Below are 13,634 nucleotides of genomic sequence, written 5' to 3'. Positions count from 1 at the left end.
GAGACGCTACCCAGAAGCACGAACAAAAGTAGTCAGTTTTTGACGGCAATTTTCACCTATGTGCACATTTCACACAAACATGATCTTTATATTTTCTGAAAGCTTGTTCCATGCAGATTTACCTCGTATAAGTACTTGTTCGTGTACACGAATGCACATAGGTGTACAATCGCGATGAAACACATCTACTTTCCACCCACCGCTCGTCACAGACACACAGCGTCCTCACAATTTCGTTACGCGTACGAGAGACGCTACCCAGAAGCACGAACAAAAGTAGTCAGTTTTTGACGGCAATTTTCACCTATGTGCACATTTCACACAAACATGATCTTTATATTTTCTGAAAGCTTGTTCCATGCAGATTTACCTCGTATAAGTACTTGTTCGTGTACACGAATGCACATAGGTGTACAATCGCGATGAAACACATCTACTTTCCACCCACCGCTCGTCACAGACACACACAGCGTCCTCACAATTTCGTTACGCGTACGAGAGACGCTACCCAGAAGCACGAACAAAAGTAGTCAGTTTTTGACGGCAATTTTCACCTATGTGCACATTTCACACAAACATGATCTTTATATTTTCTGAAAGCTTGTTCCATGCAGATTTACCTCGTATAAGTACTTGTTCGTGTACACGAATGCACATAGGTGTACAATCGCGATGAAACACATCTACTTTCCACCCACCGCTCGTCACAGACACACACAGCGTCCTCACAATTTCGTTACGCGTACCAGAGACGCTTCCCAGAAGCACGAACAAAAGTAGTCAGTTTTTGACGGCAATTTTCACCTATGTGCACATTTCACACAAACATGATCTTTATATTTTCTGAAAGCTTGTTCCATGCAGATTTACCTCGTATAAGTACTTGTTCGTGTACACGAATGCACATAGGTGTACAATCGCGATGAAACACATCTACTTTCCTCCCACTGCTCGTCAGACACTCAAACCTTACCCACAAGATCGTTACGACTACGAGAGACGCCTTTTGCCACGGGAGCAGACCCGGTGCTCAATATGTTCAGTCGCATCAAGTGGTAAGTAACTTCGGAGGACTGCATGATCTTTAATAGTTTAAGCAAAATGTATTCTTGAACACACTGCATGCAGGAATTACCACTCATTTCCTTAAGTTTTATGTCATTGTCATCAACACGTAATGTTATAGAAATGCGATTTCTCCACTTTTAAACAGATGACGTGAATGTGATAAAAAAAAGAGTTATTTAGACGGACATTTATGTATTCATATATATTGTTTCCAGTCTAAGTAAACTTAGCCTCAGTACTTTTCCTTACGCTCCATTACTGAGTCTAACAAAACCTTATGGGAGGTCGCGTCAGGTAACCTTTGGGACTGACCAATCAGAACACAGCTTTCCAAATCGCGAAAGTGGACATTCGCACACACCTTTTGAACTTTTTATCTCGAAAAGGTTCGTACCCGAACGATTCCGAATGTTATTTAGCGTATGATCGCTTCTGGGTGATTCACACGGCGCACATTACAACCATGACAACAGAGTTAACTGTCTCCGAAAACAGTGTTTTGGCAATATTCAAGGGATCTCATCTTGCAGAAATATTAGCCAATGGTCACCATGTAAACAGAAACCCCAAAGCGTATATATCGCAGGTCAAATATCTGTATTTTCTGCGGATTGTTGTTTGTGGAGAGATCTGTGCCCCTAAGTAGTAGCCGTTGTCTGATTGGTTAAATCTATATAACCGTCTCGCTATTGATTGGACGGTCATAGGTCGCTCAAAGGTTGCCTGATGCGACCTTCTGCTAGGTTTTGTTAAACTCAGTGGTGGTGTTTAAGGAATAACATTGAGACTGAGTTTACTTAGACTGACATTGTTTCAAAGCTGTATTATTAGTCAACTGCAGCAATAAAATCAGTCGAGCCATCCCTGTTACACACGGAAGATGCCACTTCCCTGAGCAGATTTTGCTCACCTACATATCAACTGAATTTTTGTCACAACTGAATAAACATGATTCTGTCTTTTACCAGCTTAACAACACCAAACAAAATAGTTAGCATTTAATTGTGCGTTTTTAAGTTTACCACGGACGATAAAAGCATCGTCAGCAGGAAACTGCACAGTGGCTGGCAGTGTCCACAAGACAGCCGTGTCAACTGTCTCCAAACCCAATAAATGGGTATCCAGTCTCCTACCTGTATATTCAGGGCTAATCAACTGCAGTCATAAACTACGCCTGACTGCATCCTCTTCATTCCGGCTTAATCATTGTTGGAAAACAGTGTCGTGTGTGATATTGCATCATCTGTGTGAAATTTATTTGTGTTTCATTCTGTCAGGGGACAAATACAATTCGCCGTACTGAAGAATTTTGAACATGCACCTGTGTCCGAGAATATATAACTACTTCCATAGTTATACTAAATACATATAAAACATTCAGTGAAAGGTTACGTAATAATGACAAATAATGCAAAACTCCCTGGTACACACATATTTCTTCATTCTGCAGATGATGGCTGAAAAGGCTGTCCAAACCAACATGCTGGACTGTAGCTGGGTCTGGTTGTCTTCCCCTGTCCATGCTGTCGTCCAGGAAGGAAAACCCTTCCTATTTCACGCATATACATAAAATATATATTTCTGTGTTGGCTTTGAATGTATTGTTTTTATCTATGAATACTGTTTAAATCATCTACCAAAGTAAAAGATAGGAAAGCCGATGATAGTGTTGACAACGACGCACAGCACTTTCAAGTACTCTTCGAAGATAATCAGTACAAGAATAACTCCTTCATACCAAAACAGAACACTTTGAAAAGCATTATAACATTAAGCAATAAAAATCTGTTTATAAGTCGTCGATCAGTAATGCTATGGACAATATTTTGAGTTTGTAATCATCTGGAACAATTTTATTCCTTTCTTCCTCATAAATATGTCATCTCATTATCACGTGAGAGATCGTTATCACGTGATCAGTTCAATCGGAATGAAGTAAGAAAACGCTATTTTGCCCACCTCCATGCGACTTGAATATTTGTCACCACAAAATAAACATTTCTGTGGCCTTTCACAGATTATCAAACACAAACAGGAAACGGAATACATATAATTAGCATTTAATTATGTGTTTTCAAGCTATCATAAAATATACCTCGAACGACAAAGGCACCGTAAACAGGAAATTGCACAATCGCCCCCCGTGTCCACCAGATAGCCGTGTAAACTGTCTGCAAACTCATTAGATGTACACACCCTGAAGTAACGTGCTGTACTGCATCACACCTGTTGCCTGTCTCCACCTGTATATGCAGTGATACCCAACTACAGTCATTAACTATGCCTGGCCGCGTTCGGCCCAGCCTTCACTCCAGTGTCACGTGTGTGATACAATAAATTGCGTAATCCAAATGAAAGTTAATTGTGTTGCATTCGGCCAAAAAGATGAACCAAGACAAGCACAATTCGCCGCACTGATGTATTTGAAATATGTACCTGTGTTTCATAACCATAGCTGTACTACATACTGTGATACATCTAAAACATTCAGTGAAAGCTTCATACATTTTCGTTTTTATAACAAATAATGCAATGTTCTCAGGAATGTGCGTGTTCCCTCATTCTGCTGACTCCTGGCGGAAACGGGCATTTGGCCGTTCCCAGTCCAACGCAGCATGCAGGATTATACACGGGGCTGGTTGTCTTCCACTGGCCATGCTGTCTTCCAGGAACGAAAACCTTTTCTGTTTCAAGCATATACATAGAATATGTGTAAACAAGAAAGTCCCAGTTTTTACCTGAAGTAGATCTGGTAATGTGTGTTGTTAGTTTTGTTGTAGAAAGGGTATGTATGCAAATACGTATGTATTCGATCTAATTGAAGTTGCCTGTATGTGTACAGGGTAAGTGAAACAACACATTCTTACCTGAATATACTGTGCACACTGAAGGGGATGGAGGAATGATGTCTTCCAGGATGAGGGATGTTACGCAAATCGCCGACATGATGCACAATTCTTCAGAAAATGATGATTTGTAGACTTAACATGATCTTACCGAATGCGTAATGTATCCGCCAGGTCATATGGAGTTTGATCGAAAGAGGGGGCGAAAGATATTACAACCTGCAGGGGGCGTTATGTTTCCTTATTTAAATTTGTATTTTCGTACTTTTTTCATTTCGAAATTATGTCACAAAGTGTGATTTCTTTTTTTAAATGCCTTTATCAAATCATGTCAATTTCCGAAGGCATAAATTAGGTTCAAGTTACTTATATGCATTTTCATGATCAACAAGTCATCATTCGCAAGCTGGACCGTACAGAGGAACACCATCCTCAACTTGCAATAAGCAAACACGAGATCAGTGAGCCGCTTGAGCGGCTCACCAGAAACCTTATAACAGTTACCATCTAATTAGTTTGTTTTCTTCCCAACTTCTGTCATTTTACACAATGCACATCTATTTACGGTGGTCTTAAAAGAAACATCATTTCTCTTTCAAGAGGTTCAGAAACGTTTGCATTTGGTTCGGTTTGGTAAGACTACAAATCTGTTTGCTGTAATCGTCTGGGCAATGAAGTATTGCAGATTCATACCCGTGCAGATATTCAGAGAGATATGCATCATAGCCTAATTTTCATACATCAATAACATTTTTTCAGATGTGTTTACAAAATAGTGTGTATACCGATGAAACTGCATGCTCACTTCGTTCGGATAACACCTCACATACGAGGGGTTCACGCTTCATTTGATTGGCTGAAACAGTCGCGCACGTTTACAGGGACTGTATGTTCTGTAAAACAGCATGCACGGCTAATGCGGGCATAAACTGATATGTACTCTGGAAGATACGATATCCACATGTCAACACCATGAGCTGTAATGAAATATCGAAGCAGGTATTTTAGTATAACACTAATTTTGATCAGTACGAGATGTCAGCTTTGGCTGGCACCGCGAGTCCCTTTTCTCAGTGTGCTGTGTGGAGTTACACAATGGACGTACGTCACTTCCGAAAAATATGCAAATGATTTAATAGTTTTCGCAGGATTACTCTTGACGAAATTGGCAAAGTTTTGATTCATGCAAGATGCGGTAGGGGTCGTATTAGTTTCAAAATATTCTGTAACTTTCTGCAAGATGAATACGTTGACATTTCCACCAGTAATACATTCAAATGAAATAAATCACCTTTTCATGAGCGATGAGTTGATTTTTGTGTAATTGGCATGTGTAAACAGCCGACCTTGGGCTTGGGCGTGGTATTCTGCTTTCCCGATGTTTTCACGTGCCGAAAAAATCGAAAATACAGAGGCCAAGTATGCATCAACCTAGGATGATTGTAAATATTTTGTCGGACAAACAACTTGTATTCTGCAGGTTGTAATCTGTTCAGTGCAAATGACGAAAGCGTGGCATCCGAGATCGAAAAACCTGTTCATTCACGACTGTCAAGTACCCCACCACCCTTGGGGATTTTACGGGACGCTTTAATTACCCTGCATCGTGTTCGCACCCAATCGAGGTGGTTCCACGGTGATTGAATTAATTAGGGGGAAGCGCTTCAGTTAGTACCGCGGAGCGCACCGTCTCGCGGACAAGAGACGATAGGCCGTCTCGCGTACACGTTACGTCTCGGACTGATTATCTAGCAAGTGCCAATACCAAAACATCAGATGAAGTTGACTATCCAGTGTCTACCTAACCTGGTTTACGTCATCTTTGCAAGTTCTAAAATTCCTCACAAAGAAGCTCTGTACTGGATGTTTAATTACGTGTAATCTTAAGAACTGTTACAGGTCCAGTATTGTGCTATTGTTTTGTTTTGCTATACTACTGTGTTGATTGTTTTGTATTTTGTGCTAGTTTTTGCAAATTTGTGCTCAGCACATGTATAACTTTTTTACTCATATACACAGATGTTGTATTGAATCCGACTGTTTTTGAGCTGTTTATTGTTTCATTTTTGCCTTGATGGATATTAAAAAAATGAGGAGGAATCTGGTGTATGTCTTTGTGGCATTGGTCTGTATACCTTTCATCCTTCTAGAGCAGCAAGGGATTGAAGCACAGAACAGGTCAAACTAATGGGGACCTCAGGTGTCCCAGTTGTTGAGTTGGAACAGTGTTAGGTCCTTAAGGTGTGACAGATGTTTGAGGTGGAACAATTCACTGTGTAGTGTTAGATCCTTGAGGTGTGACAGATGTTCGAAGTGGAACAATTCACTGTGTAGTGTTAGTCCTTGAGCTGTGACAGATGTTCGAGGTGGAACAATTCACTCTGCAGTGTTAGGTTCTTGAGGTGTGAGATGTTTAAGGTGGAACAATTTACTCTGCAGTTATGTCTTAGAGGTGTGACAGATGTTTGAGGTTGAACAATTCACCATGTAGTGTTAGGTTCTTGAGGTATGACATTAGTTTGATGTGGAACAATTCACTGTGTAGTGTTAGGTCCTTGAGATGTGACAGATGTTTGAGGTTGAGGTGTGACAGATGTTTGAGGTTGAACAATTCACTGTGTAGTGTTAGGTCCTTGGGGTGTGACAGATGTTTGAGGTTGAGGTGTGACAGATGTTTGAGGTTGAACAATTCACTGTGTAGTGTTAGGTCCTTGGGGTGTGACAGATGTTTGAGGTTGAGGTGTGACAGATGTTTGAGGTTGAACAATTCACTGTGTAGTGTTAGGTCCTTGGGGTGTGACAGATGTTTAAGATGAAACCATTCACTGTGCAGTGTTAGGTTTATGAGGTGTGACATTTTTGTTTGAGATGGAACAATTCACTGTGCTGTTTTAGGTCCTTGAGGTATGACAGATGCTTGAGGTGGAACAATTGGAGTTGTTCTTTGCGATGATTCGATATGTTCCTACATCGTGGTCTCACATATGAACAGAGACCAAGGGATTTACCAATGTCTGGGAAATCAATTAGACGCAACCGCTTCACCAATCACCTGCTAATCCAATGTTACAGCATCATCCTACCCTAAGTATCTTATCCTAGCTTTTGTATATTGTTACACTTTCATTCCCCCCACCCCAACCCCCCACCAATCAAAAACATTGGCTTCTATTGCATAATCCATTGTGACAACACCATGCCAGCTTTTGTATATTTTAATTCTCTTTTCACTTGCCATGTTTTAATTGTATATACATGCTTAAAATCACCACTCTGGCTTCATGTACATTACTAGTATGTATATCCTGTTTAACTGTTAGCATCCACCAGACGAAGGGGCAAGGAATAGCCCAGAAACGTTGTGAAAAAAACAATAAAGAAGAAGTTGACATCCATAACATTTTGTCGTATACTAGAATACCGACTTCTAAATGCCTCTCAAGAAACTCAATTCTAACCTAGATTGGCATGGGTGAAACAGACATGGCAAACATGATTCATTTGTTACCTCTTGTATCTATGGTCGAATGACGTTAACTTTCCCAGTCATTTTCAAGATTCTTGGAAACAATCCTCAAACAAATCACACAAGTATTAAATGGTCCATTATGCCAATAGCTAGTGTAACTTCCGTCAAGTGCAATGTCATCTCTGATCCTCCTCTTCACGGACTATGCGATATGCGATCTATCGTTGAGGCAATGCGTTCCACACACTCCGGCGCTGCGATGACATCACTGCCACGGGCTAATTTGCATATCACGTGACCGGACTTTTCTCTTATTTGTAAACAAATGCGCATATTCATAAATAAGTTGAGACTGGCATTTTATAACGGAAGCGATACGACGTGGTTTTTATATTGTATTACACTGTTACTAAAATGTTCTGCAACTGCGTCAGTAGGGTTTATGACAATACATATTTATTTTTCAAACCGGCTTCATCCTTTGCTCCCATTAGGCTTCGATAACAACACGTGTAACCCATGTAAACAAAGGATCGATGCGCAAATCGAAATAGTGTTACACGTTTTAGGATAGTTTCTCAGTGAAACTAAACCATTTCAACAACGATGTTTAATTTGATATGTAGACTCATCAAAAATAAAGAAGTTAAGAAATTGTATATGTAGTTTTAAATGGACTGTGTAAAATGTGAGGAATCGTCACATCTTTCTGGCCTGTGGCAGAGATACTGTGATGGCTCTCCGCATGGAACTCTGGGTAGGAGTGTGTGCTTTCCACTTTTGATAGATTGTTTGTTCCAGTACATCAAGACTTTGTGGCAGATCTCTGTTGTATTCTGGATCCATAATATCCCAAATATGTTCAATAGGATGTACATCGTGACTCCAAAGGGCCGAAACAGAGATGCTACCGCCCCTTGAGGTGCAATATCCCCCACGCAATGTGAACGAAGTTGCCCAGCATTGTTTTCAGGGGACAATCATCGAAATATGGTACAGCAGCCCTGTCTAGAACGGCAGTGATGTATTGTTGTCCATTCCGCATTAATCTGATCGTCACAGATGTCAAGTGTATGATCATGTGAAACCCTCAAAGAACTCCTTCCAAGTTCCGCTGTGCAAAAGATAGAGATTCTCCAGGGCAAAACATTTGGCTATCAGTCACGAACAAAAGAAATGACTTTCGTCCAGCCAGTGGACCCTTCTTCGTGACGTTACATTCTGCTTTACAAGTGCTCTGGTGATGACTACGGCCGACTGACACGTCCTCTGGCTTAATACGCAACTTATTCATGCCGTATTGTTTACAAACGACGATATGGAAGTCACTTTTTTAGCAAGCCACTTGACATGAACGGATGAAGTCTTGTGATTCTGAGAAAGGATGTATCTCCAACAGGAGTTGAACTCTGACGTTCCTTTGTGCTATACCTTAAATATGTTTTGTAGTCAGTCGGCTGAGACTCGATGGATGACAACCACCATCTCGTGCGGTAGACCTTGGTGACATGGTTGAATACTTGAATACATGCCGGGTTTTGTGTATTCATGTTCTAAATGCCTTTCAGGAACTCTATGGTAGCATGCCGAGTACCAACACCCTCTTGTCTAGGAACAGTCGCCAGTAGAGGAGACCCCATATGTACTTATCAACAACAAAAGCAGTTGACGTTCCAGATTAGCGAACTCTAAGAAGAATTTTCTGAAACTTGATATTTGTTTAATAACAGGTACACATATTCCCCGCCTTGACGTCGGAAGATGCGTCGAAGGTAATCATACAAACAAGCATAATCATTATATGAGTGTAAATGACTAAGCACTGGTTTTAAATCACAGGCATTATGATACTTTTCTGTGTATTAAATGTTAGGTAGCATTACGCTTTCTTGGTAAAGGAAAATGTTACAACACTCTTAGGGTTGAATCGAAACGGGATTCAAACCCATGCCATTCGATGGTGCCCACTGTGCTGAAGTTCATCGTGATCCAACATTGGAGCAGGATAAATTTGATCATTCCTTCTAAATGTATCGGATTCCAATCACAGGTTACAACACTAAACTGCACCTTATGTTCAAGGACAAAGAAAAATAATGCTTATTAGCATGTCCTTTTAGCTATTTATTTCGGGACTATACCTCACAGGCCCCACATTGTTCTGTTTTCAACACGTAACATGGTAAACACAGTCTTAACATATAAACATGGTTAACACAATGTTATTGTTGTTTTACGCCGCACCCAGCAATATTCCAGCTATGTGACGACTTGTAAGTAATCTAGTCTGGACCACACAATCCAGTGCTCAGCAACATGAACGTCGATCCATGCATTGGGATACGACGACGTGTGGCAACCAAGTCAGTGACCACCCTGCCCCGTTAGTCGAATCTTACGACAAGCATGGGTTGCTGAAGGCCAATTCCAACCTTCAGGGGTATAACATATGTTGCGCCTTGTACAGCTAGTTTCTAGTGTTTCCAAAGATTGTTCAGTCTGCTGACAACAACACCCCACCAAAGTACGAAGTGGCATAAATATGTTGGGAGAAATATATCTCCACCCATACCTCCTGCCCCTTGTTCAGATGGGTAACACCAACAGCAGAAACGTCCACGTCATCAATATTGTGGTCTGTAAATGTCACCTTTCCTTCTGCAAGAATTAACCTTGATGCCATTATACTGGCGTACATGTTAGTGTTTTTGCCCCCTAGTTCTAGCTGCGTCCAGAACATGTAAGTTCCAGAGACAGGTGCAGTGAACCTCCCTGTCGTACTGTTGTAGCCGGACCCGGCGTTGTAAATGGTGTTATTAAATGACACTGTCTCCGTAACTCTTGTAGGTGATGGCAGTGGGACGTCCGCTTGGAAAGCCACAGTTCTTCTCTTTGATTCTGAAGTAAAAGTAAGTGAGTCAGTTTAGTTTTACGTCGCACTCAGCAATATTACAGCTATATGGCGGTGGTATGTAAATAACCGAACCTAGACTAGACAATCCAGTGATCAACAGCATGTGCATCGATGTACGCAAATGGTATACGATGACATGGCAACCTAGTCTGATCACCCGATTCCGTTAGTCGCCTCTTACAAGCATGAGGTGCTGAAGACCAATTCTAACTCATTAATGACTCATTTGGTAGTTCTTGTATCTATGGTCGTATAACCTTAACAAGTGCGCTCATCTTCAAGATTCTGGCGAACAGTCCTCAAGCAAATCACACAGGTATCAACAATCGATCATGTCATGTGATTATTATCTGGAGCAGCCTCCGCCCACTGCTATAACATCCCTAACTCTTCACTCTTCTGACCACTTGACCCGTTAGTGACCTCGTACAACATGCATATGATGCTGAAGACCATTTCTAAGAAGGATTAACATTGAAAGATAAATATTTCTATATACAAACAAACAGTATGATTCATTCTACTTTACCAAGCATTGCTAGTAATTGCTTGTTGTCCAGGGACTGGTTCTGTACAACGTGTAGGTCACTCCCCAAGGTTGTAACTTCCGTGCTGATAATGCTGAGGGTCCTCCGTGTCACTTGCATCTCTGCAGAAGTCGAGTTTATCTCCATCCTTAGTGTTTCCAGTTGTTTTGATGTACTCTGTGCTAACGCCTTAGTTGACTGGAGTTCCGCTGTCAGTTGACTTAGGTTCCTCTGTGTCACTTGCAGATCTGCAGAAGTTGGTGTGTTGGAATTACCTTTGCTCTGTTTTATGTCATTCAGTTCTGCTTTCACCACGGCGAGTTCATTTGATAACAGCTGCACTTCTGTCTTCAAGGATGCCACTTCGGCTGCCTGAACTTTGTTGGCCTGGACGTCTTTCTGAAGGTTCGCAATCGTCTGCTCAAGAAGAGTTACATGACTTAAGAGGCTGGTCAGATCAGCGCTACCGTTTGGTTTTGTCAATGGCATGATGAGGCCAAAGACAGAACCGCTTAATAAAATGCAATGCAATAGAACTGCCACGAACATTTTGCATGTATGTTGAAAAACGTTTCGTCTCTGTGAGATGATTTCAGTGCTATTATCTTTAGACGCGCAACGCTAATACTAGCCTTGACGACGTGACTGATCAGATTTGAGTGTGACTATCAGAAAAGACACTCCTAAGTAACACGTCTTCTGGTAAGTCTCACATCTGCTTTCTCGGGCGGTATCTAGAAGGTCAAATGTGCAAATGAACATCCTGGATAAAATAGCTTATTTCTCCATAGAATGTGTTGATAAATCTACAAGGACTGTTGTAGCCGCGGGCATTTTTGGTAACAACGGGAAGCGTCGTTCAGAATGAGAAAATATAGATACAAACGATGACTTAGCCGACTAAAACATATATGGACTTTCTGACAAAACTACACTTTTGAAAAAAATTGTCTTGGCATCATGAATTGTACCGGTTACTTTGGAAAAAAGATTTTACGATTTACGAGACTAATACTCTGGAACATTGTAATGATTTTTAAGGTACTGCGTGACGTTCTTTTTCATCCTGCTCCAGCGTAGTGTGTCGCAGCCCTGTGCTGGAGGTGTTTTCAAATATCAGTCCTGCATCTCAAATGAGGCCTTCAGGGACACGAAGAACACGTTTGATAACTGACCAAGGAAGAGGAGGCATCTTCGCACGTCATCCCTAACCGACATAGACCAGAATAGGGAGGATCCCACTGGAGATGAGAAGGGCCACTTTGGCATGCCTTCTTGGGATCACTAAAAGTTTTGTACACGTAGTTACTCACATGGCCTGCACGTCACTGGACTTTCACTGGATTTTGTTGTTTTGTCACCTAGGGAAACACCATTGAATTCAAGGATTACAGAAGTTCCAAATATCCAGGCACCAAAACAGAATCTAGAATGTGAGCTAGTCACCCAGGAAAGCAATTCGGATACGTTCTCTCCGCAGGATGGAGCATTAAGAACGTTTGACAAGAAAGCCTCACCCAACGAAGAAGAACTGGAAAGGATGCAAGAAGCAATATTGTATATCGGATGCCACTACATCCACCAACATGAAGTGACTGGACAAAGCACCTCATTTATCTCCCCACTGTTGCCAGAAACATCTCGGTCAAGATGAGAAACTCTTTTCTTGCTGCTTTCTATGGATGTGAACTCTGATTGATAGCAGCCAAGAAATCCACAAGCCCAGAACCTTTATGAGAGATCCTCTGCAACTATTCAAATCCAGGTCCTAGGATTATAGACACTGATGGACAGAGCAGACAAAATGTTGCTCTCTTCCGGGACTGACAGCACATCCACTGTGAAGTTGATCTTCTATCTGATATTGTCCCCATGTGTCACCGCTCTCACACATAGTACCAGATCCATATTAAATGTAGCCAAGTGTTATCAGACGTGCTAGACACATTTATGTGAAGAATTTCCGTGTAAAATTGTATCGAAAAGCATGGTGCAGTAAGCTTTGTGTAGATCTGAAAATGTGAAGTTGAGAAACGCTATGCAACAACGTCAAGATATGCATACGTTCAATGAAATTCACCCACCTTGCACCAGGCTGTCTCAGGACTCTCTCCGTATGTTAAAAACTTGCATCTCTATATGCACATGCCCTGATTAAGCTTGGCATATTAGCTCTAACACTGGGACAGTGTCTGCTCCTTAGCCGCGAATGTGGCGAGATTGTTATGCTGTGAAAGGTGCTTAATAAGTCACTTTTCTCACACTCGAGGACATTGTTAGTGATGTATGTATGTCAGTGCATTTGTGGGTATGGTCTAACAAATGACACACTTGTCTACTATACATGTAAAAGTGTTGCGAAGTTAAATTCTGCCTATATGGTAGTCCATAAATACACGGAATAGAGTTTGGACCAGCCAATCCTGTGATCAGTATGATGAGCATCGATCTGCGCAACTGGGAACCGATGACATGTGTCAACCAAGTCAGCAAGCCAGATGACCCGATCCTGTTAGTCGACTCTTACAACAAGCATGGTTTGCAGTTCTAACCTGCATCTTTGCGGGTAACTCGATGTCTGGTCAGACAGCCTTCTCTTGAAACGCCGCACCTGCGCCAATTGCCAAAGCACTTTGTTTGATACACACTCATGTCTGCACAGTCTAGAAACAAAGAACCATGGACAGAATCGTCCTAGAATACACTACCACGAGGCCACAAGGAAATGTCTTTCTATTGAGCAGTGAGCATTAAATGAAATTATTCAGGAACGATAAATGTACACTACTTTTGTGGATTTGAAGACAAGT

The 13,634-nt window shown here is 41.4% G+C and overlaps 1 protein-coding gene across 1 annotated transcript; it reads right to left on the bottom strand.

Annotated features, from left to right (window-relative positions):
- Positions 1-9,486: 9,486 nt before the first annotated feature.
- LOC137281416 (multimerin-2-like) lies at positions 9,487-11,513 on the bottom strand. Its single transcript, XM_067812630.1, has 2 exons — positions 10,827-11,513; positions 9,487-10,281 (listed from the first exon to the last, which is right to left on the bottom strand). Exons 1-2 carry the CDS (start codon positions 11,371-11,373, stop codon positions 9,878-9,880), a joined length of 951 nt encoding a protein of 316 aa, XP_067668731.1. The 5' UTR covers positions 11,374-11,513; the 3' UTR covers positions 9,487-9,877.
- Between the last annotated feature and the right edge of the window lie 2,121 nt (positions 11,514-13,634).

This window comes from Haliotis asinina, chromosome 4 (genome assembly GCF_037392515.1).
Source record: "Haliotis asinina isolate JCU_RB_2024 chromosome 4, JCU_Hal_asi_v2, whole genome shotgun sequence".
NCBI lineage: Eukaryota > Metazoa > Mollusca > Gastropoda > Lepetellida > Haliotidae > Haliotis > Haliotis asinina.
Note: the sequence above shows the minus strand (reverse complement) of the source record. Positions and strands in the feature narration are given on the sequence as shown.